General features: G+C 37.4%; 2 protein-coding genes across 11 annotated transcripts in view; one reads left to right on the top strand and one right to left on the bottom strand.

The window, feature by feature from the left end:
• The first annotated feature begins 2,481 nt into the window (after positions 1–2,481).
• On the top strand, positions 2,482–14,432 carry LOC111874657 (zinc finger protein 774). Of its 2 annotated transcripts, none has more exons than XM_023870348.2 (9): positions 2,482–2,694; positions 2,929–3,084; positions 3,178–3,346; positions 4,852–5,142; positions 9,795–10,062; positions 10,884–11,081; positions 12,091–12,258; positions 12,406–12,598; positions 12,935–14,432. In XM_023870348.2, the coding sequence occupies exons 1-9, from the start codon at positions 2,557–2,559 to the stop codon at positions 13,445–13,447; spliced, it is 2,094 nt and encodes a 697-aa protein (XP_023726116.1). In that variant the 5' UTR covers positions 2,482–2,556; the 3' UTR covers positions 13,448–14,432. The 2 variants fall into 2 exon arrangements, with proteins under 2 accessions (XP_023726116.1, XP_033611447.1); XM_033755556.1 differs by lacking the exon at positions 2,482–2,694 and adding an exon at positions 2,701–2,803.
• LOC111874655 overlaps positions 11,115–23,596 on the bottom strand; it is a 50,391-nt gene continuing 37,909 nt past the window's right edge. For 7 of the 9 annotated variants that reach the window (XM_023870340.2, XM_033755553.1, XM_023870346.2 and 4 more), the window contains exon 13: positions 21,005–21,454. In XM_023870340.2, the coding sequence (XP_023726108.1) occupies positions 21,329–21,454 (126 nt within the window). In that variant the 3' untranslated portion in view covers positions 21,005–21,328. Of the gene's footprint in view, positions 11,758–16,354; positions 16,383–21,004; positions 21,455–23,596 lie in introns of those variants that run through there. The other 2 variants (XM_023870344.2, XM_033755554.1) reach the window with 2 other exon arrangements.

Here is a 23,596-nt window from a genome sequence, read left to right as displayed (position 1 = left end):
TTAAATAAACCACGAATCAAAGATGTTGACTAAAAGGAGAGCTAAACAGTCTTCTTTACTATCAATTTATTGCCAAGCGGTTCATATGCCCTGCTCTCAAAGGAAAGTGCAATTCTGACTTTATTTCAAAGGCCAAATACTTTTCAAGATGTTCCAAATACTGACAATGGACTTACTAACACAGATTATGACTGACAAATGACAGACCCCGACCTCTCGTCAGAGAGGGCGCCCCAAATAAACAGGACAGTAACTTTCACATAAGAAATAAATATCTGGTCGACACCAAGAGTCAGAGACTGACCGACCGTCAGTCGCAATGTGACTTTGACTTTGACTTGAAGATGTTCCAAATTTTACATGCCACAATGCTGATATTATCAGTAGACGACATTTTAACATATTGTGGCATGTAGACCCGTTGCTAGGCAACGACCGCGAAATAAGAAACTACATAGCGGTCGTTATTAGGCAGCGGCCCGTAATCAGCAACAGACGAACTGTGTTTTCTGTGCGGTCCGTGCCAAGATATTATAAGTAGGACAAGTTAGGAGTGAGTTAGATAGAGGACCGCTGCAGTTCAGTCTTTGTAGGTTGCTGCTGTTAGAGCTGGCAGCTGAGGCCAGGGATAGTACGGGAACCCAGAGGAATGGGAACGACCGCCGTTGGAAGCCGCCACCAAGGAACGACTAGTAAAGACTGCAATAGATGGAGAAGACCTAGTGTGTCCTATAGCGATTTGTATAACGTAGTAATGGGTTGTAAAAATGTGCAATAAATCGAATTACCAATCGAAACCCCGTCTATAGTCACTCATATACGTGACAATAACAAACTGCACATACCTGACTAAAATGTATTATTGTTATTAATGTGATAACGAAATGAAGACATATATTTAAGTATGTATGATTTGAGGCTTTCACGGCGGTGACTATGAAGAAAGCAGTCTTCTGGGATTTGGCACCGTGTATATGTGGTGTTAACCGACGTTTCGGAGGAACGTATCGCCTCCATCTTCAGGGTAGAAGAAAAAGTATAAGAAATCTGCAAGCGACAAGACCGTGAGAACGGTAAAAGCAGACTGCTGACTGAAGCAGACTGAAGATGGAGGCGATACGTTCCTCCGAAACGTCGGTTAACACATATACACGGTGCCAAATCCCAGAAGACTGCTTTCTTTATATTTAAGTAGATGTTACGTCATATATTTCTTGAATCTTCTGTTACACGTTGTCGGTGTTTGCTGTGAAACAAAGCGGACTCACCTGTTTCTCTGTATTGCTTGACGGACAGGCAGCACAACATCGGCGTCCCTGAAACGCAGACCATCATACAAAGTTTCGCGACAATCAATTCACAAGTTCAAGACAGGGAAAGTGAGCAGTCACCCATTCCACTCATCTTCCTGATAACAGGGTATTCGTTCTATTAAGGCAATTTTTCAAGCCCGCACTAAAGTAAATAACAACAAATTAAATATTCGGCCAAATTAGACAATATGGATTGCAATATTACATACAAAGCTAAATACATTCTTACACATAATTCACCAGACTAGACGAGATTTCTTGCAAACGTTGTGCATGACAGAATTAGTATTCACATTTCCATTTTTAAACACATGTGCAAATATCAATGAATAAAATTTGATATTCGAGCATGCCTCTTGTGCGGGCAGTGTTGCCCCCCCCCCTTTTTTACTGACTTAAATTTTGCTTCCCTAGCAATGCTTGTCTAGAGCTGTTCTTAAGCCAATTTTCCAGTGCCCGAATTAAAAGTTAGAAACATGGTCCATGGCCACGTAGCTTAAAACATGCACGACGTTATTAGACGTAAGACAAATCCTGTAAAGACGTCTGTTAGTAATTCGCAATTTAAAGCCAAGCATCAGGAAACTGCGATGAACTTAATTTACAGCTGCTTACTTAATGGGAACATACTCACTGGTCTTTTTTTTAACAGCTAAACGATTTTTTTTTCAGGGTACTTGTTTTTCAAGGTAGGAAGATGAAGGGATTGAAGCTGTGTAGCAGACCTAAAACGACCGCCTATAACCGGACAGTAAACTTAAATATAATACGAAGAAAATACACATGAAAACTCGGAAAATGTTAAAAAATTATTACTTGTTAATCGCGTGTCTAGAAATCAAAGTTTGCGCGCTCCCTGCTTTGTTACCACGCTTCAACTCTGGACACACACAGTTCACGTTGCTTGTATTAATTCGGCTTGGCAATTTCATTGTCGGCAAGTAAAGTTTTAATAAACTGGAATGAAAGCGATTTACTCACAGTTTTATTAATGTATTCAGTACTATCGCAAATGTAAAGATCTAAGCGGAGAGAGAATGCGCATAGGTACGATTGACTACAAGCGTAACGTTTATGAGTACTTTACATACAATATAAAAGCTTTAACTTCTACCACATTCATTTCCTACCGTTCCGTACCACATAACCAGAAACTACCCGTGCACGAAGTTTGAGTCTGTTGTGTTTGCAGTAGTTCAGCCAATGAATTACAGGTGATGCTGGAGTCAAGCTTAAAAAGAAAATGGCTCCTTCGGAGAAGACCATTGCAGACTTTTGTCGGCTTTGTGCCGTAGAAGCGAAGAATGGTGTTGTTATATATAGTACAGAAGGCGTTAATTTGTGTCTTGAAGAGAAAATCATACAGTGTTTACGAATAGAAGTGAGAACAGATGTTACCTATGCTCAATGCTTATAGACTTTGTTGTGTCATTTACTATACTCCCTCCAGAGATATTGGATTTAATAAAGCTTTCTCCCCACAGTGCAACGTAAATTTATAATTAGATGATGTGGAAAATTTTCAGAATCATTCACACAAGAACTGTCAGAAAGAATAACATTCGTAATGTTGGAAATAGCGTAAAACAGAAATATCTTCATTTCTTTATTTCAGGTTTCTAAAGATGATATGTTGCCAAAAAAGGTCTGCAGGCCTTGTCGTGCACGATTAGAAGACTATCATAAATTTGCTGAAAGAGCCAACCGAGTACAACATACCTTAGAGCTTCTTATTCAAATGAAGAGCACGAATGTGTCTTCAGGACCACTGGTGTGTTATTTACAGTTAACGTTTTATTTTATTTTTATTTAGTCACATCAAATAGGTTTACTTAATAATGAGTGTTTTATTTTGTTATGAAAGGTTACAGAAACAAAGAATGAAGACGGATTTCATGTAAAAAATGACCCTGATGATGTTGAAATTAAGGATGAATTAATGGAGCTTCCTTTAGATGTCACTCTAGAATCGGATGGTGATAATCATGTTGATCCTAAAGTCAATAGTACTGATGATGATCAGAGTATACCTGGTGAGTGCAAGAAATGAGTTCATTATGTATACAGAACTACAGTATGTCATCTCTGTGTTGGAAATGTGTTATTTTAGTGAATCAGCCATTTTTGCATACCCGAAACAGGTTTTTGTAGTTTATATATTATCATTGCTATTACATTTTTTTAAAAATGTGCATTATAAACAGATATTTCATTTTGCATAGTAATTTGAGTTCAGCCCAGGGAAGCCCTAAAAGTTTGTGATGATGGTAAATTAGTACAAATATTGTTTCTGGATATTATCCATTGTCCTGTAAGCCCTCTGACGAGTTTAGTGTAGTATATCATTGCAGATATAGATGTTAGTAATGGTTTATTATCACTGTTTTGGAGCATCGGTGAGTTAATTGTATTTATGTTATGCTCTTAGTTGGTGCCTATGAGGGCACTTGCAGGCAACATAATATGTGAATTCATTGTTAACATTACAACAGAAGAGGAAACTTGAGAGTTGCATTGGTTTCCTATAAGTACATTCATGGGTCTTCATAGGTCCGAGTAATACATTTTAGTATCTGCTATGCTGTGTAATGGTATATCAGGTAATTGAATTTAGATTTATGTTGTTAGTAGACTTAAAGCAAGGCTTTATAACCAACTCATCTGCTGAGGAATGGAATTGAATGCAGTGGACTGTCAGTACACAAATTTCTCATGCAGAATTCAGAAATATTGATAAGTTTGGAGTAGATAAGACTGGCCTTTCTCAAGTTGAATGAATATCTGTGTAAACAGACAAATATGCAGTTTTACTATTAAGATCTGGGATGTTTCATAAACTTATTAGACTGTCCCCACTGAGATACTGTATAGCCTTACTCAGTCCTGAATACTTCAGATAGAGCCATGACCACTTCCTTCCACATCCTTAATAATTATTAATGAATTATAATTCTTTAGTCCCTTTCATCCAGTCATTCAAAGCTGTATAGTCTGAGTCACTAAAACAAATCAACAAATAAATCAGCAACATTTAAGGCAAAAATGGTTGATTCTCAGTAGAATGGAGTTTTTCTTGAGAAGTTCATAGTCACTCAGCTAATCAAGAAATCCTCCCACCTTTCTTATGGAATGCAAGGATTTTTTACCACGATCACAATCATCCATCACTGGATCCTGTCTTGAGCTAGTTAAATTCAGGCACAACCTTTTGTGACATTTCAAAATATGCTACTAATTTTATGTTGAGGGAGAGTTAACTCACTACCCAATACCCTAGCTGACAATCCATGACTGCTTATTCAAAATATTCTGTTACTCCGTGTGTCTGGTGAAAAATATATGGGAATACACATTTTGTCGCAATCTTGTATAGTATTTTAAAACTATATTGTAATCTTTCAGAAGGCTTCACCACAAAAAGAATTACTCATTCCAGGAACTGTATACTTATTGTTGCATAATCCTTCAGACTGGACATACATGCTCTGTGAGAGAAACAGGAGTTGTGCAAGATATACAGATATTCTATACATTTCAGAGTTACCTCGATTACCACCTTTAAGAGAATCAAAGCGTGGTAGTATCAATGATCGTCTTGTGCATCATATGAGGAGGAGAAAAATGCTGCAGCCGAAGAAAACTTCACATCAGCAGCCAGTAGTAGCAAGACGCAGAGGACGTTCCCGCCGAAATATACGTCCTCCTCCAAGTTCTGATGAGGAAAGTGAAGATGAAGAAAAACAAGACAAGCTAGAAGATGGTGATGAGGATGCTGAAGAATTAGAAAAAATTGACCCGGATGACATTGATGAACTCAATGTCTTTAAAGGTAAGAGCAAGAAAATCAGATATGTAGGGTCATTTGAAAGATTATTTTTATATGCGATTCTGTAAGCGTTTGCAACTATGAAGATTTTCGTTACAGCTGGGGAGATTATGCACTTCTAGGACTGTTATGCCCCTCATTTAAATGACTGTCTACATTAGATACACTTTGCTTCATCAGATGAACTAACATAATTATTAGAAGCGTGAGGGCTGTCCTGGGGGCACACGGTAGCATAGTTGGTTGAGGCACTATGCTACAAGCCAGAAGGTCGCAGGTTCTAGTCCCGATGAGGTCATTTCATTATTTTCAATTGACCTAATCCTTCCAGCTGCACTATGGCCCTGGGGTTGACTCAGCCTCTAACAGAAATGAGTACCAGGAATATTTGTTTTTATTGCTAGTGGGGTGGGACTAAGTCCCTTGTACTGCGGCCATTTCTGGCGTATTGTACCAGCCCCAGATGATAGGCGAGGGTGATTGTGGAGCAATTGGTGGAATGAAGATTGGCAGGAGAAACTGAAGTACTCGGAGAAAACCTGCCCCAGTGCCACTTTGTCCACCACAAATCCCACTTGACCAGACCAGGGATCAAACCCAGGTCGCCACGGTGGGAAGCCAGCAACTAACAGCTTGAGCTATGGCACGACCCCTACTTTAGGCAGTTAGTCACCCACTTCCAACTGCCCTGGCCCTGGTTTGATCCCAGGTCAGACTGCACAGGATTTGCGGTGGATAACGTGGCACATTATTTCTTACATGCAATTCTATAAGTGTTTGGATCTTCGAAGATTTTCATTATAGCTGGGAAGATCATGCACGTCTAGGACTGTTATGCCCCACATTTAAATGACTCTTTACATTAGATACAATCTGCTTCATCAGATGAACTAACATAATTATTACAAGCACGAGGGTTCTCCTATAGCTTAGGCAGTTAGTCGTCCGCTTCCAACTGCACTGGTCCTGGTTTGATCCCAGGTCAGATTGCATGGGATTTGTGGTGGATAACATGGCACTCAGACTGGCATTCTCCAAGTACTTTGGTTTTCCCTGCTAATTTTCATTTTAACAGCTGCTACATATTCATTAATCACCCTGTCATCAACGCTACTGACAGCATCATTAAACAGCCAACTTGAGAAGACTATAAGCATGATTACAAAACTAGAATATGTAAATATGAAAGAAAATGAAGACAATATTGACAACTATAGTTCCCAGTTTGTGGATTGGATATCTTGACCAGATACACATAGGGGAAAGGAGGCTTAGGAAGAGACTGTAGAACTGAAGGAGGTAAATGTCCAGATTACCAGCACAGTTTCATCAGAGCCAAAAATGAAATCCACAACAGAACTAACATGTCTGTAATCAATGAAAAAGAGTGCAGAAAATAAATATTCAGCTATGTAGAAATTCTCTGGATTACCAAGTTTTTGGAAGGACACAACATTTTAGAAAATGGATATGTTTACATCCTCAGATAAGGGGGGGTGGGGTGGAGGTGTCTTTTCAGTTAGGGCCATTAGAAAGAACTGATCCCAATCACTAGTTGGTGTAAGTTACATGACTGTATGTACACACATTCATCTGGGAATAGACGTCAGTGGGAGATAATTAAAAAAAAACTCTGAAATGTCCATAAAGACCAAAAACCAAGAGAAGGATGCCAAAAATAAACACATCAAACTAAACCCAGAAACTACATTGCAGAAGGAAACTGAAATTTACATGCTAAACAATACTCGCCTATTGTCAGTGCCATAAGTTAAACAAAACTGAACCCCCACCAGAAAATCAGACAGATTTAGAAGAAGCAAGCCAAAGGAAGTCAGTATGTCATCTGTCTCTTCAGTGTGGGTTGGAAAAAAGTACAGCTCATGTTGGACAAAGTTACTAAGGTTACAGATTTACAAAACTAAAACCATACATTGCCTTTTTCTTCCAGATGGATAAGCAAGAATGTCATACAGTAGTTGGTTTCGGGAATTGGTATTCAAAGGACTTACTCACCCAGATCATGCGTCTTATTCTGATGAGACATGGTTAACTTTAAATGGTTACATAAACAAAATAACATAAGACGAGCACAGAAAATCCGCATGCTGCTAATGAAATGCCATTGCATGATTTAAGAGTTGCGGTTGTGTTTGTAGTCAGTGTGTAGAGGCTAACTGGGCCTGTAATTTTTTTTCTTTCACAAAACATATTCCAAATCTTGTGTGAGGTTGATTCTGTCACCCTTTATTGATCAACTGACTGATGAAGAAAACTTGTATGGATATGTTATGTATAATAATGCAATGGCACACACTGCATGAGGTGAAGTCTTTGGCAAATGAGTTATGAGTCGAGGACTGTGGCCTCCATAATCACCTGATTTAAGTTTTGCGATTCATTTATGTAGCATGCTCAGAGATAAAATATACATCAACAATTCACTCTCTGGAAAAACTTTAAGATTATTATTATGGTTGAATTCTATTATTCCCATAGAACAGCTTTGATGTGCGTCTAGAAACATATTCACATGATGTGAGGTATACTTAAGAGCAAAGGGTCATCACTTTGAGACTCATCTGTAAAATAAGGTAAGTTAAACAACAGTGGAAAAGTGGGCTGTGAATTACCGGCCACCAGGGAGGATCTGGGATCTGTGTGAGAAGAGTACTGTGTGAGCCATTGGAACCAGTCTAACAGAAAACTACTCTGTAGTTAATGGACTTAGGTTGTCCAGTAACTGAGGTCAGCTCTTTTAGCAGACGAAACTGAGTATGTACTTTCCTGTACCTTTCATTCGAGGATTCAAGAGATCCAGTTTCCAAGGCACTGTATTTTTTAGAATACTATATGACAGAGTCCAGAAACTCAGTAATCATGAAGGTGATACTCCATCCTCAGAACCCTTTAGGATTGATAGGTAGAAACAGTTCTGTTGAAGCCCATTGTGTAGAATGGATGCTGAATATGGAGGTGATCTTCATGAGTGTAATAACTTGTCAGGTGAAAGCCAATAATGTGGATTGCATGTGGTATTTCATGTTTTGTGAAAAACAGTAATTGCTTGTGTGCTTCCAGTTCTTGTAGTATGCTCTCATGTGATCCAGCATTGTTATTATGCAACTCAGATAAGGAATACAAACAATTCATCATTTTCTGCAGGATGATCTGAAAGTAATGCAACCCACATGAAACATTTATTTTTAACTGCAGTTCTCCTCATCTCTGTAATTACAGACTTGGCATCTGTGGATGAAATCTTCCTCCTTATGCATGAAGTAATGCACATCACCTTCAGAAGCTGATATTCTTATTTAGTGGTGAGTTAAATGTCAGAGAGGAAGAATGCCTTTTGGGCGGAGAAAAGTTAGGCCCAAGGTAGAGGCAACAGGTTCCTCCAGAATGTTAGTGCCTATCTACCACATTGCACAGCATCACATCTAAAAAATGCGATCTTACCATTCACTGCTGTGAGAACCTCCATCAAAACCAGGCTTATGTTTCCCTATATATAAAAGCCAAATAGCCCTGTAACTGCTGATCTGATTAAGTATTTATGGACTGTAATCAGTGATAGTGATAAAAGGCATACTGTATGCCCCTTTTTTGTTAAATGGAAATATGTCATGTTGATATAATTTAAAATATTCTCCAGAAGTGACTCTGAATAATCTTTGTTATAAGTTGTGACTGAAACAGGAAAATGTCCATGCTTACGATGCCCAAGTTGCATATGAACTTACAGTATGTGACTAGGAATTGGACACTATGAGTGCTTCATAATTTAATCTAAATGAGGTAGTTGTATGGAATACAGTTTCACTGAGGTATTCTTTCACTTGAATGGGTACCTCACGTTTATCAAAACATCAGAACATGAATGACTGAAAATTAATACCTCCACAATGCATCTCTATATTCTGTAATAGCTCGGTTTGATATGCAAGTTCCCATTAATACATACTTAATCTACTGACTCTTATGAAAATGACAAATGCAAGGTTCTTCTAAGATCTAGTAATTTCATGGGCTCTGTTGCTTTTTGAAAGGATGGTATCATAAATTAGTGTTAACATGCCCGTAAGTATGCTAAGGGAACTGTTTTAGAGATTTTTTTTTTCCATAGACCTCTGTCCACCATGATTACAAAATATGTCACGATGGATTTTCTTTTTGCACAAGTTCTTGAAACTAAATGCAGTACCATTCCTTACATACTGTATGAATTGGAATGTAAGAAAACGATGTAGGGCCAGTGGGTCTCCATAGGCATTATAAAATGCAAAGCTGCAAGATGTCATGTTTTGTGAACAATGTTTCCTTCGGAGCTGAAATGTTGAAGCAGGTGCTCCTGTGCATGTCGGATAATTTATGTGGGTTGTGTGACTTTTAGATCACCCTTGGTATTTCTTTCTCCTTATTTTTTAAAGTATGTTGATATATTTATCTGTGACTGAACACAATGCCCCTGCACAAGGCATTGCTGTCTTAATTGCTTCAGACATGCTTCAGATTACAGTTGTGCTACGTAAACTGTGGATCATTTTATGTTCTCATTGATTTGTACGAGGCAAGCATGATTACCTTGGCCAATTCATAATTGGCTACATGGATAATAAAACTGAATTAAAAAAAGCTGTTTTGCTTTGTAGGTCTCAGGGATGAAGAGGAGGAAGAAGAAGATGATGAAATTGATGATGAAGCAGATAAAAATGCAAAAGAAGAATGGAAGACACACTGGGGTATTAAATGTAACCAGTGTGAGCAAATTTTTCCATTCAAATCACAGTTTGATAGGCATTACCGTAGCTCATATGACAAGAAACCTATATACACATGTTCATACTGCAACAAGACAATGGAGAAGTATTCCACTTTCAGGTCTCACTGTTATCGGCATGTCACCGAAGGCCGATACAGGCAAGTATTTTCAAACTAAAAGTGCATACTTTTGTTTAAAAAAGAATTTAATCTAAAATAAATGTCAATATAGCAGTATTTAAAGGAATGGTACTGTGTTTACTAGTATAATTTGTGCTCCTCTTAACCCCAGAAATCATGTCTGAAAGTGGTGTTTCATGAAGTATGCAAATATTACTCTTCAGAATATAATTTTACATACAAGGAAAAAAAAAAGCACAGCATGTGCTTCTTGTCAAAGTAATTTATAATCATCATTTCAAACTCCATGTAATTTATAATTCTTCCTGTTTGACACTTTCACTCCCTGAGTAAAATAATGCACCCAATAGGAGAGTCCCATTGACAATAAATATACCTTTGGTACTTGACGCACAACAGGTTGCAGAAAACTGAGATAAAATAAATAATTCAGAATTTGTAGGGAACTCACATTTCAGATTTAAGTCAAACTTAGCAAAAAGCATGGAAATTACTCAATTTCAAAGTTCATATAATTTTAACCCTTGCTTGAATTAAACTTGAACACTCCTATTTACTGCTCCTGCATCAGACTATAGTCTGATGACTGAATTCCCACAGTCTGAAAGAAAGAACTAGTGAAAATCATGGAAAGGCACGATTGAAATACAGAACAAGATTTTTGGCATTACCTTTCTTAATTATAAAAAGTTCTTTTGGTATGATGAGATTTGAAACCAAAGTAGCATTCTTCAGCTCTGTTTTCTTGTGCAGTTAGTGATGTAACACTGTTTTAAAGTAACTACATTAAAAAAATTACCATAATACCATATTGTTAAAGATGCTAATTCTGTCTGCAGATGTGAGTACTGTCAGAAGGGCTTTAGTTTGCGAAGCATGCTTCATGTACACATCCTAGCCAAACACACAACAGTGAAACCATTCATTTGTGAGGAATGTGGGAAGGGTTTTGTGACCCGGCCTGGACTGAACATTCATCTCAAGAAGCACAAGACTGATGAAAAGCTGGAGTACCCATGTGGGGAGTGTGGCAAAGTGTAAGTATAATTACAGAAAAGACATTGTCATGGTGAATTTGAAAGTATTACAGATTTTATTAGACATGCCTCAAGTTGAGTGAAAAGTAAAAGACTAATAATTTCCCTGTAGGAAGAGATCTTGATTAATGAATTTGATGACAGAGAGTAACATTTTTATTTTATCCTCTCTGCTTCAGTAATCTTCACTTCTATCTGAGCAGTTATCCCTGATTTGTCAAATATTACTTTATTCAGGTTTTATTATTATTGATCACATTTATTCAGTACTTTTCTTTTAATGACACTTAAGGATTAGTTTGATATACTACTTCATGTTTAGGCCACAGACTATTCTTAAAATAAGTACTGTAATAAACTAATCTGTTGTTTCAGTCTGCAAACATATCACATGTCGATGAAACTCAAATGATTTCTGAGTGAAAGAAAACATTTCAGAAGCCCTTGAGTAAATACATATGGATGTCAATTCCTTTTATAGTAATAATGGATATAGATCTGCCAATTTATAAATGGTTCCTTGACTGATGATGGGATGATGAACAATAAGACCACAGAATGTAATTTAGCGCTGAGGAACCACTCTGTCACATACTAATGTAACAATGGAGGTTAAGCTTAGCTTTATGCTTCTTTCTTGATTTCAAGAGTTGACCCTTTCCAAGTTATGTAGACCCTGAAAGTAAATTTAAGTTGCAAGCAGAAATATATGTTAGTGAGTAAGCATACTATTTATGTGGTGGAGTATGTGCACATTATTGAGATCGCATCCTCTCATAATGTTAATGCTAGATTAGTTTCACTACCATCACAGTATATAATATGACAAATGTACATTCTTCTGGTAATTTCTGATATATGTAAAATTTTACTTAAGGGCTTGTTGAATGGAACCCTTATGTGGGCCAGAGGTTGTCTGTATTATTAAATTCATCACCATTATAGAATAATGACAACTTCTTGTCTAAGAAATTCTGTAGGTCCAAAGAATATGCAACTATCTTTCCAGTCTTCATACACGAGGAGGCCTCACAGCACATCAAAATGTACATAAACTGGGTCGCAGATTCATGTGTGATGTATGTGGCAAGACGTTTACACAAAAAGTGAATATGCAACAGCATGTGAAGCATCATACAGGTGAACGTCCCTTTGCCTGTGAGAAGTGTGGCAAATGGTCAGTAAATTTAGGAATACTAAGTTTTAATTCAGTTACATAATAAGAAAATGACAAAATAAACATGACGTATTTATGTAAAATTTGATATAAATTCATTGTGGTTTCATATAAACTGTGGAATTAAGTTATTGTCTGTGGTTACAGCTTTGCAGAAAAGTCACATTTGAACCGTCACTACAGTTTCCACAGTGAGAAACGTCCATTCCAATGCACAATATGTCTCAAGATGTACAAAACAGAACGTTGTCTAAAAGTACATGCTATGGTACATGCTGAGGCACGGCCATATGTCTGCACATACTGCAATAAGGGCTTCCTCAGTACCACAAAACTCAAGGTATTTTATGACATAATGGATACAAGTGCAATTACCACATTTACCCTTGTTACAGTGTTCATAGGCACTGCCAGAATTCCTTTCTTGGGGGGAAGTAGCCAGAAAGTTCAGTGTTACCCTGGTTGTTTGGCTGCAACTTCACTAATTGTACAGGAGCTCTGCAGGTGCAAGCAAAATGTTTTCATTTGTGAACAGTACTTTGGAATGAAATTATCTGCTGCTGTTTTTTGAAGCATGTAATATTGTGTACCCTGACAAGGAATAAGGCGATAGTACTGATGTCACCTGTAAGCCTGCCTGTAATTTTTATTCTTTGCATGTTCTGTTTTCTTGCAGCAACATTACAACATTCACACAGGTGAACGCCCATATGCTTGTAAATTCTGTGAACGCACTTTTACAAACTATCCCAACTGGCTCAAACATACACGGAGAAGGCATAAAACTGATCCTCGTGGTGGTGGTGGTGGAATTGTTGCATCTCGTGTAGTTACACATAATCAGGAAGGATTAATACCATTACAACAGCCAGAGGAAGTTCCACAAGAAGATGGAAGAGGAAGTGTTAGCTGTCATACACCACTGTCACAACAAGCTCTACCAACTCAAGCAATTCCTGTGGCATGTTTGGCTAACAGTGTAGACCCTAATGAAAGTTCTGGTGTGAGCTTAATGGCACCATATCCTCATCAGCCTCAACAACCACATCCGCCTCACCAAACCCATCATCAGTCCATGCCCTCCGAATCAAGACTGCAGCCTTCTCTACCTCTTACACAAGTTCAAGTGTATTCTGAACATATGATGGCCATTCCTATGCCCCATCATCACCATATGCTACCCCTGTGATGGTGTGAAACAATGGGAAATCCATAAAATGAACTGTGCACCAAACATTGCCTATTAACCTAAGGTTACACACGACATAAACATTTGAACTGTATTATAAATGCACCGGAGTTTGTCAGTGTAAATAAGAAATGTATACAAGAGTGAACTTGTTTTGAAGAATGTACATTAGTTTTATGGACCCCACAAAACAGTCACATTTATGCATGAAGGACTGATATTTCATAACTGACTGAAACAGTGACTTTTAATGCCTGCAGGAACTTGGTATACCACTATATTTATACGCTGGTAGTGCCAAAACATACTACATTTGTTTAATTTTTACATTGTTTTTATACAATTTTGTATAAAATATGAATGTGTGTACTGTTAAGTTTTTATGGCTGCATGAAAATTAAGACTGTCACTGACTGAAACAACAGGATCTCTTCTTAAAGCAAGACTGTAAATATTTATGTGATACAGTTTAATGCATTGTACCAGACTTAAGTACATTTGCTTCATGTTATGTATTATTGCTGTATTATGACATTAATGTCAGTATGATTTACTTTTACTTTGAGCAAATTTGGGAGAATGCATGAGTGGATTCTAAGAAATGAAATACATACTCAGCACATTTACACACTCTGCTGTCCTTGAGAGAGAGAGAATGGGTTTGGAGGAACATCAGCATCAGTGACTATATGTGCTTGTTTTAGGACTGTACATGAGTTTGTAATTGGGGCAGCCTGTCCTAACAGCAATCTTGCCTAGTATTTTAACCCATTGGCTTTATTTTGATGAAAATTTTCATTTGATGCAACTGTGAGAATTGGACTGAATTAGCCAGCAAAAAGTGACCAATTAATGTGTACGTATATTTATTCATGCAAAGTTCTTTTTACCAACATTCAAATTAAGTGTTCTTGACCTTTATTTACTGCTGATTCATGTCTTTTATTTCATATGCAAATATATTTTTCCATCCAGATGGCAATGCTGAACCGGAAGTTACCTTACTGGATTTGAGGTTCTCACAGCAGTTGTAATGAAGAGTCTGATTTCTGGAAGTTAACTGAATCAGCTTGAGAATAATGTACTTAAAACCTGGAATGACTCAGGGAACGTAGATCTGGAAATCAATTTAGGCTTTAACAGTGACCAGCACTGCTGCAAAGCTACTAAACATAGTCACCTTATTTTTCTTTGTGTTTTGTTCCATATAATATCAAAGGAAAGGCTGTAGTTGGGACCTTTTGTTATGACCAGCTATTTTTGAGAGATGGTAAAATTGATTCAATACAAATTAAAGTTACATTCACTTTGCCATTTTTAGTATAGACTTCCATCCCCATTACAAAATTTTTTAAACACCTCCAGTACATCAGTTATAACATGCAAACACCCAAAAATATCCTCTACAACATGTCATTAGTTTGTGCACTTCATGCAAAAATACATAATCTGATTTCATTGAATACATACACCTATGTTTATGTTTGTAGCCTCACAATTGTTTATGTAGCACGTCTTCATCTGTATGCATCACTTTGTGAAAGTAATGTCATATCTGTTCATCTTGCTGTTCCTAGCCTAAAAACTTGACTGCATAATGCAAATTACTGATCATAAGTAGGTGAATTTAAGAATACTCTTGTGAGACTGAGGTTCTTATGGCAGTGACCATGAAGATGCTGTCTTCTGGGATGTGATGCCATGTAGTCTGGTAAAACTAGTAATATTTTTGATGAACCTGCTGCCTTGATCTCCATGGTAAATGAGTAAGCTGAGCATCCAAAAACAATATGGATACAATGAGAAGACCCTCTAACTGGTTTGCTCAGGGCAGGGCCCCAGTCCTAGTCCTTCCCATCTCCTACATGTACCATTTTTTTCCATGCTTGCCTTACTTTTCTACCCAGAAGATGGAGGCAACAGGTTCCTCTGAAATATTATGAACAATCTATCAAACTACAGGTGCCACATTCCCAAGGACAGTAATCTTCAGGATTACCCTTGTTTATTCAGATTCCAAAGTAGGAAGATTGTCTCATATTGGACACAAATAAGTACAGTATTTATATATAATTTTTTTGCCTTTAATATTGTCATGTGTTAGGGTTGTGACTATAGACAGGTTTTGGATTGGATGATTGAATTTACTGGCACCTTACACACATGCACGCACGCACTCTCTCCCTTTTTACGGTTTTCAGTCTTCACTAGTATAGCAAGTGTCACATAACTTTGAATAAGGCCAAGAGTAACCTTGAATGCGCAGAAGAAAAATTTCAGACAAGGGGGTGAAAGTGGAAGAACGAGTCTTAAGAAACTCCTCCCACCACAAGCTCTGCGTGGGATTTGACTAGGAATGCGGGGCCGTGTTCGAAGTTACGTGACACTGTCTTTAGTATCCAGGCAAAGGATTTCTCCATCATGGCAGCACATATGATGCCTTCTTTCCACAGCCTAATTCCTTTCTTGCCAACCTTCTCAATCATTCAACTGCCATCTCCGCAGGCTCTCTCAGTTCTTCTGACAACTCGTTGCTTCAAACTGTCCTGCTTACAACATTTCAGCACGAACCACATAGAAAACTACATTTCCCAATAATTCCTCCACTGTTACAGAGGTGTGCTTACCTCGCCATTGCATAGAAATGGCAGGTCTTCAATTGTTGCTTGCATATTCATTGTCGCAGGAATGCATTTAGCAAGCCATTGCCTAGCAATAGACGTCTGCAATGGCTCCACTATTCCGGCTTTCATGCGTCATGTCACAATATTTTTAATGCATTTTATGCATTCATAGGGGCTTGCAGTAGTATAGTTGGCTGAGGCACTATGCAACAAGCTGGAAGATTGCAGGTTCGATTCCTGATTAGGTCACTGGATTTTTCAATTGACCTAATCCTTCCAGCCACTCTGTGGTCCTGGGGTTGACTCAGCCTCTAACAGAAATGAGTACCAGAAATCTTCCTGGGGGTAAAAGGTGGCTGACATATAAGGCTGACAACCTCATCATCATTTGAGCTAAATGTCTAGAAAATATGGGAGCCTCAACATCTCACAACCCTATGGGCCTACACAGCTTGTTATAGCGAAATGTTTACATTTTTATGCATTCATGGCTTTAGTTCACTCTCTTTCTTAAGGAAATGAAGCATTCTTATGGGGTCACATGTCTGTATGTCCCACATTTCAACCTTTGAATTAACCTGACCAATTTTAATGAAATCTGGTATGTGTATTTCCTGTAACGCATAATGGCAACATGGTAGATGCACAAACTTGTCAGGTGGGAGTGACACGTATGTCATTTAATACATGTTCCTAAAATATAACAAATCTTTGAATAATATACAGTTCTTCTGCAGAATATAAAGGAACATGGAGGCTGCATGAAATTTATATCAATTTTAGAATGGTAACTAATGAGACATTGAAGTAAGGCACATGAAATTTGGCATGCAGATTAGCCGTAAACATATCTACAGATTCTATATGAAATAATGTTTATAGGTCAGTAATTACATGGTGATAATGTAAATCGTGAACTTACATATCCGGAAAATATAACACAGACAAGCAGACAAAATCTGTACTTAAGAAGTTATCACCCAAAAAAGTAACAACAGAATATTTATAATTGCATACAATTTAAAGTCTGACTCAAGTAGGATGTGATTTTATAATGTATGCATGAGTTCAGAGCTAAATTGCACTGATGAATTATAAATTTACAATATCTAGATACAACATTAACAACACAAAACATGTAGCACTGGAAATCTGTGCAGCAGGAAATTAAGCTTTATGAGCTCTGCCCAGAAGCGTGGTTTCTAATTGACGTCAGTCCGATGTACAGTGAAGATGGTCTATTTGTTTAGAGACCTTTATGATAGGAACTGAACAGTGGTTCATGATTTCACTGCTCTGACCATAACTAATATTTTTATAGGAAGGATTAAGTATGAAATAGGAAAACATTTGTTAGAAGTAACAGTAACACATTAGAAAACGATATTCAAGAACCACAAAACTGAATGAACAACTGTAATAATATGACATATAAGAATGAAGTTCATGTTGAACTAAAAATATAGGAAAGAAAACCAGCAATTATTTGAAGATTATTGCTTCTTAAATATTCATGCCAATGGGTTAAGTACTTTCTTTACATTTCTGAAACCCTACTATATGACCAGCTGTTTTTAAATTCTGAATTTGAAGTTCCCAGCATTTTTTTTTGTGATACACAGCATTATTCCTGATTACGCATGCCAATGAAGGGGAAAAGAGTGTCTTATTTAAGAGAGAGTTAAAATGGCTCGAAAATTTTTCATAAAATTCTCCAATACAAAATACTGAAATCACCCTCAAGTTGTTTCATGTGTACTGACAGACATATGAATGAACTAGGCAAACTTAGCAGGTGGTTCACAGGGGCATGACTGGCTGGAAAAGGGGCACCAGTTAGCAGCAACCAAGATGACTGGGATTATACTGTATGTAATGACTCTGTCAGTAGTTCACACTGTGTACTATTGAATAATACAATTAGTGAATAACAGATAGCAAAAGATGTGAAAAAGAATGACTGCAGTCTAATGGAAGATAACCCACCACTTGCTTGGAGGGACTGAGGAAAACCATAACACAACCTTCCACATGATACCTGGTGTCCTGACCAAGGATGAATATGAAGCAGTCATGTAATGACACTTCTGGCAGCAAAAGACTGTCACCCAAATACATCAAACCAGGTTAATTTGGTACACATTTTAAGGAGGAAAGCAAGACCCTTCCACTATTAGTTTATTTTGAATCCTTCCAAACTTGGTTATGTTGCTGCTGTACAAGTACTTTTAATTGTTGGAAAATGTACAGATCGTTCATTGGTAAGTGCAAGGTGTTGATTCTGATAATTTTCATTTTAATGGATAAGTTTTATCTCTTAATATGAATTTATTTTTGGTAACTTATTTTTGTATTTTGAACAACAATGCACAATACTGAGTGGTATAACATTAAAAATGTAATGAATATATTGTCAGAATAAAATTTTTACTGGCATTCTCTTTTCTGTCTGGGAAGTTTTATTCAATTTGTTACAACACATTAAGTCTTACCTTCAAGTATACTATATAACATGTAATTAGGGTAAAAGATGAAGCTATCCCTGTAACAGGCCATAAAGGCCCATAGGGTTGTGTGATGTCAAGACTCCCACATTTTCTAGTCAATCAGCTCATAGATGGTGACGAGGTTGTCTGCCTTACGTGCCAGCGGCCCTTGACTCCCAGGAAGATACCTGGTATTCATTTCTGTTAAGACATTGAGTCAATCCCAGAGCCACTACGCAGCTGGAAGAATTAGGGCAATTGAAAATTATAAATAACAGTAATACGTTCAGATTTTTCCAATAATAAGTTAGGAGGATAAGGAAAAATCCGCGTTTTGTCAAATTGTGGTATCGATGATATGAGAATAGTATTTCTAAAGCTAATGAAAGCACTATTAAATTCTCACTGTATCAGATGACTCTAGTGAAGTATATATGTTCATGCCTTGTCTCCAGGTTGCAGGCCAAAATCGTGATATTCATGAAGAAATTATGAGCAGATTAATTGCTTGCTGCTTAAAGTTCTCAATTGTTTATCTTCTTGTTTTCAATCTAAAGATGCAGAGATTAAAATTACAAAACTATAATTTTATCTGATGTTTTATGTGGGTCCAAAACTTTATCTCTCATATTAAATGATGAAAGAAGATTGGGGATTTCTGAGAGAATGTCTGGAACCAAGACAGGAACAAGAGATTGGAGAAAACTGCACAGTGAGGATCTTCATAATTTGTAATCTTCAAATTTTGTTAGTCATCAAATCAAGGAGGATGGAAGGGGTGGGATACTAGCTATGCATGGGGCAGATGAGAAATACATATTGTGACATGTTGCGCAAAGGAGAACCCCCCCCCCCACCAGCAGTGACACGGCGGGTGAGTCAGCGCTCCCCTCCCCCTCCTCCGCACGGTAAAGTAACGGTGACGCAACAGGATTGTTACGGTAGTAACAGCGGTTACTTCCGCTAGCGTTACTAGCAACACAGCGCCAGGCAACAAGGGTGCCTATTACGTGGCCGTATTGTCCGATCGAGGCTACATAAGGAGCAGCGAAGGCTATTCACAGTCAGTTGTACTGTGACAGTCAGCCAGTCAGTGCGTTACCAACGAGTTCTCAGTTCGCAAGTTACGAGCTACAGACGCGTGTGCGATAACCAGTGATCACCAGTTATATTCGGAGTGTGTAATTCAGGGAGACGTGTATAGCTCCCGCGTTATTAATAAGTGAAGACTCTCGAAGAGAGTGTTAAGAGATTTTGTTCTAGGGTTTGTAAAGTGTGGAAACCCGTAACATTGTGATAATTAATTGTAGCCGATATTTGTAGATTGTTCAATAAACCAATTAACGATCTCTTCGGCGTATTCAGTAACGAAACACGTTACAATATAAAATGTAGTAGGAAAAAACATTAAGTGAAGAACCCACCTGAGAGACTGGATGCAGATGGGAAAATTAATGTCTTTAATAAAATGGAATATAGTACTGAATGGATTTGTGCAGTTCAGGACAAGGATGACCAGTGAAGGTCTTGTGATATGGCAATGAACCTTCACATTCCATGAAAACAGTATCAGATCACTATACAACTTCAAAAATCCTGCATGGCCAGCAAAACCATCTCCATGAATGAAGTCTATAAATGATCAAAGCCCTGACACAGGACATGTCAGTTATTTGTACAAATAATGGCTACTGAAATTCCTTACCATGAACTGAAGTTGCATATCAAAAGCCAACCATGATGATGTACCTCACCTCTCATGGGCACATCATAATTCTTGATAATCGCTGGTTGCTTTTTTTTTGGGGGGGGGGACAGTTTTCCTTTCCACTTTTTTGAAACTACCATATACTGGACTGTATAAGAGCTAGTATGTAAGGCTGACAACCTCACTGCCATCTGTGAGCCGACTGTCTAGAAAATGTGGGAGCCTTGACGTCTCACAACCCTGTCGGTCTCCACAGCCTGTTACAAGGACAGCTTTATCTATTTTTTTTTTTACTTCCAAGCCAGATGCAATGATAAAAATTAAGTAGCATGCAGTGAAAAAGGATTGATCCTAATGTTAGAGAAGTCACTGCAATTTTAATCCTGAAATATCTGTTACCAAAAATAACAAAGGTATGGTACATGCCCACTACTTATCCTTGAACTAGAATGTAGTAGAACTATAATCTCACACAAACAATTGTCAGTCTTCATAGGAACATTCACATTTCTTCTCAATCTTAATGCTAAACATACAACCTACCCACATATGCAATGTCATATGCTCCTTGGCTTCTGTGCCTTGGTTCCACAGGCTTAGAGCCAAATACTGCTCTCTCTCTCTCCCCCACACATGCACGCACATACACATGTACGTATACACATACATACACACACACACACACACACACTCTCTCTGTAAACAATATGTTAAGAGATCTGGATTCTAAACAACGTTGAAACAAAGAATAAGGTGTATTTTATTATGCTTCACTACACTTCTTCATGAATTGTTTGAAATGGTTTTGTTTTTACTGAGAACATGATTTGGTCTCATGGCACCTTTGCTATACATTAATTCATACTACAGATTAAGATCCACCATGTTACTCACATTTATTTTTAGTGATTTTAATTTTGGGGGTTGGTTCCTATTATCATGTTTATATATACATCTGAAAGCATTCAACAATTCATTTTTCAAATTCTGAACAAGACAGACCCGACATAATCTTATAAACATACATAAATTAAGATTTCTCTTAATACCTTAGTGCACTTCTTCATTTCCATGGTGGTTTCACATGCCTGACATCTCTGGCTGAGCCATGTCCCGCCTTAGACAAATAGTAAGATGGAATGGACTGAATGCTTTCATGCTGGCCTCCTGCAAGGCTGAGATGTGTATCCTGAGAAACAGTATGACCACATCAGAAATTATTCTGTTTCAGTTTCAAACTTTAGTAATCTCTACATCACTTATCCGAGTTGTAAAGTTTATACTTCATATGAAGCTACTTTTTTTTTTGTCTATCTGTCATCATTATACATTATAACTCTTCATTTGCCAAAACACATCCATGGGTGTATTACTTGTTATGCCACATATTACTTTTTAAAAGTGCCGAGTGCTGAGGCTGATGGTTCTAGTGTTTTATAAAAATGTGTGATTGAAGCACTTTACACCCTTCTGTCTTTAATGCAACTTTACAAAGATTCCTTAACTTAAAATAATACTAAAATTAAAATTAACCTGCTATATGTTTTGCCCATACTTTGCCATCTTCAGGCAACTGTTCATTTGTTGAAGTTGCTACACTGCATTAGTTCTTAAGTTAAAATATTCCAGTGTTATTCGACTTTCATCATATTTTGGTGATGGTTTTTCTTTGGTGCTGTGTGTAGCTCTTCTATACAGAATATACAACAGACCCACAACACATTCATATGATAAAATAATTATGGCATGATATTTTAAAACATTCTGTTATTTTACACCTTTAAAATGTAAAATGTACCAGCATGACAACAGTGCAGTAATTTCCTCTATAACTTGTACACGTGATGATGGCCAGTTGAACCGAAACATGTAGTGTTCGAATTATAGGAACAGACAAATGCTTCTGAAGTGTGAATTTTAATACATCAACAAAGTTGCACAGGGACAATTAGAAGTGCGGGTGCTAATTTGGATAAATGTTCTTTATTGAACGTGTTGTGAATTTGGATAAATGTTCTTTATTGAACATGTTGTGTTTTTGTGATTTTAAGAATATTTATTTAATTAACACTTTATCATGTGCGATGTCAGAATGGCAGGATGATTGCGAATGATGTACTAGAAAGGACAGGGAAGAAGCTTGCCTTGTAAAAGGTTAATTAATTCTGTCCAGTGTGACTGATGGGAGTTTTTTCCTTTTTAATCTTTTATCCTTTGCATGTTTCAGTCTTACAGACCATCTTCAGAAGGACACCAATACAGTTAGAAACCACTATTACAGTATGTTTTGTGAATGCTAAAATATACATACAATGTTATCATAATACACTGAGTACAAATCTAATGTTTTTAACTACAGCAGCTAGTACTAATACGTTAAAATATTTATAAATTACAATTAGTATGTTTAAAAAGATTTTGTTAACATTTTTTAAACCAAGTTCATGTCCTTTTTATTTCTTCTCTTTGAAGGAAGTCAAGCATGTACCGCCTTGTGGTTCTGTTGTTTTGAGAAGAGGATTCTTTAGTGTCGTCCTGTTGATGTTCGAGGCGTGCTGTGTTGTTATTAACTGTACTGATATCCTTCTGAAGGTGGTCTATAAGACCGAAACATGTAAAGCATAAAAGATTAAAAAGGAAAAAAACTCAATCAGACACAAAGGACAGAATTAATTAAACTTCTATAGTATTGTTAGTGTGAAGGACCAGGATGAAACAAATCAAAAGCTTGTCTTATTTTAAGGTATCATCGTAAGGAAAATGAGAAAAACCACAAAAGCCTCAATCAGGAGTGCAAACCCACTACATCTTAGTTACCAGCGTGAAACACATTGAAAACTCTACATTATGTTAAACTGAAGACAAATATTTGTCAAGTGAACTAAAATTCCTTTTGTTAAAATGAAATTATGAAATGGTTTTCCATATATATTGTAACGTGTTTTGCGTTACTGAAGACGCCGTAGAGATGGTTAATTGGTTTATTTAACAATCTACAAATACGGCTACAATTACTTATCTCACAGTTGCGGGGTTTCACACTTTATAACCCTAATCGCATTAATCTGTCGACACTGTTGCGGGGTTTCACGATTTATAACCCTATGCGCAAATCAGTTCACTCTGTGTTCAGTAGTATACACGTTTACAGTAGGGGAGCTTTGTATCACTGTATCGCACGCTCCCAATTACACAATCACTCACACGTCCGGTTCTTCTCTCCGCGACGGCTGCTATGTTTCAACTCGGCGACTGTTACTTTATAACTGTGTTAGGCGGCTGCTACAGTAGAACTCTGGTAGCCACATTAGAACTGACTGGTACCTGGCTA

Source organism: Cryptotermes secundus, unplaced genomic scaffold (genome assembly GCF_002891405.2).
Source record: "Cryptotermes secundus unplaced genomic scaffold, Csec_1.0 scaffold56, whole genome shotgun sequence".
NCBI classification, from domain to species: Eukaryota; Metazoa; Arthropoda; class Insecta; order Blattodea; family Kalotermitidae; genus Cryptotermes; species Cryptotermes secundus.
This window is presented reverse-complemented; position numbering and strand designations above follow the sequence as displayed.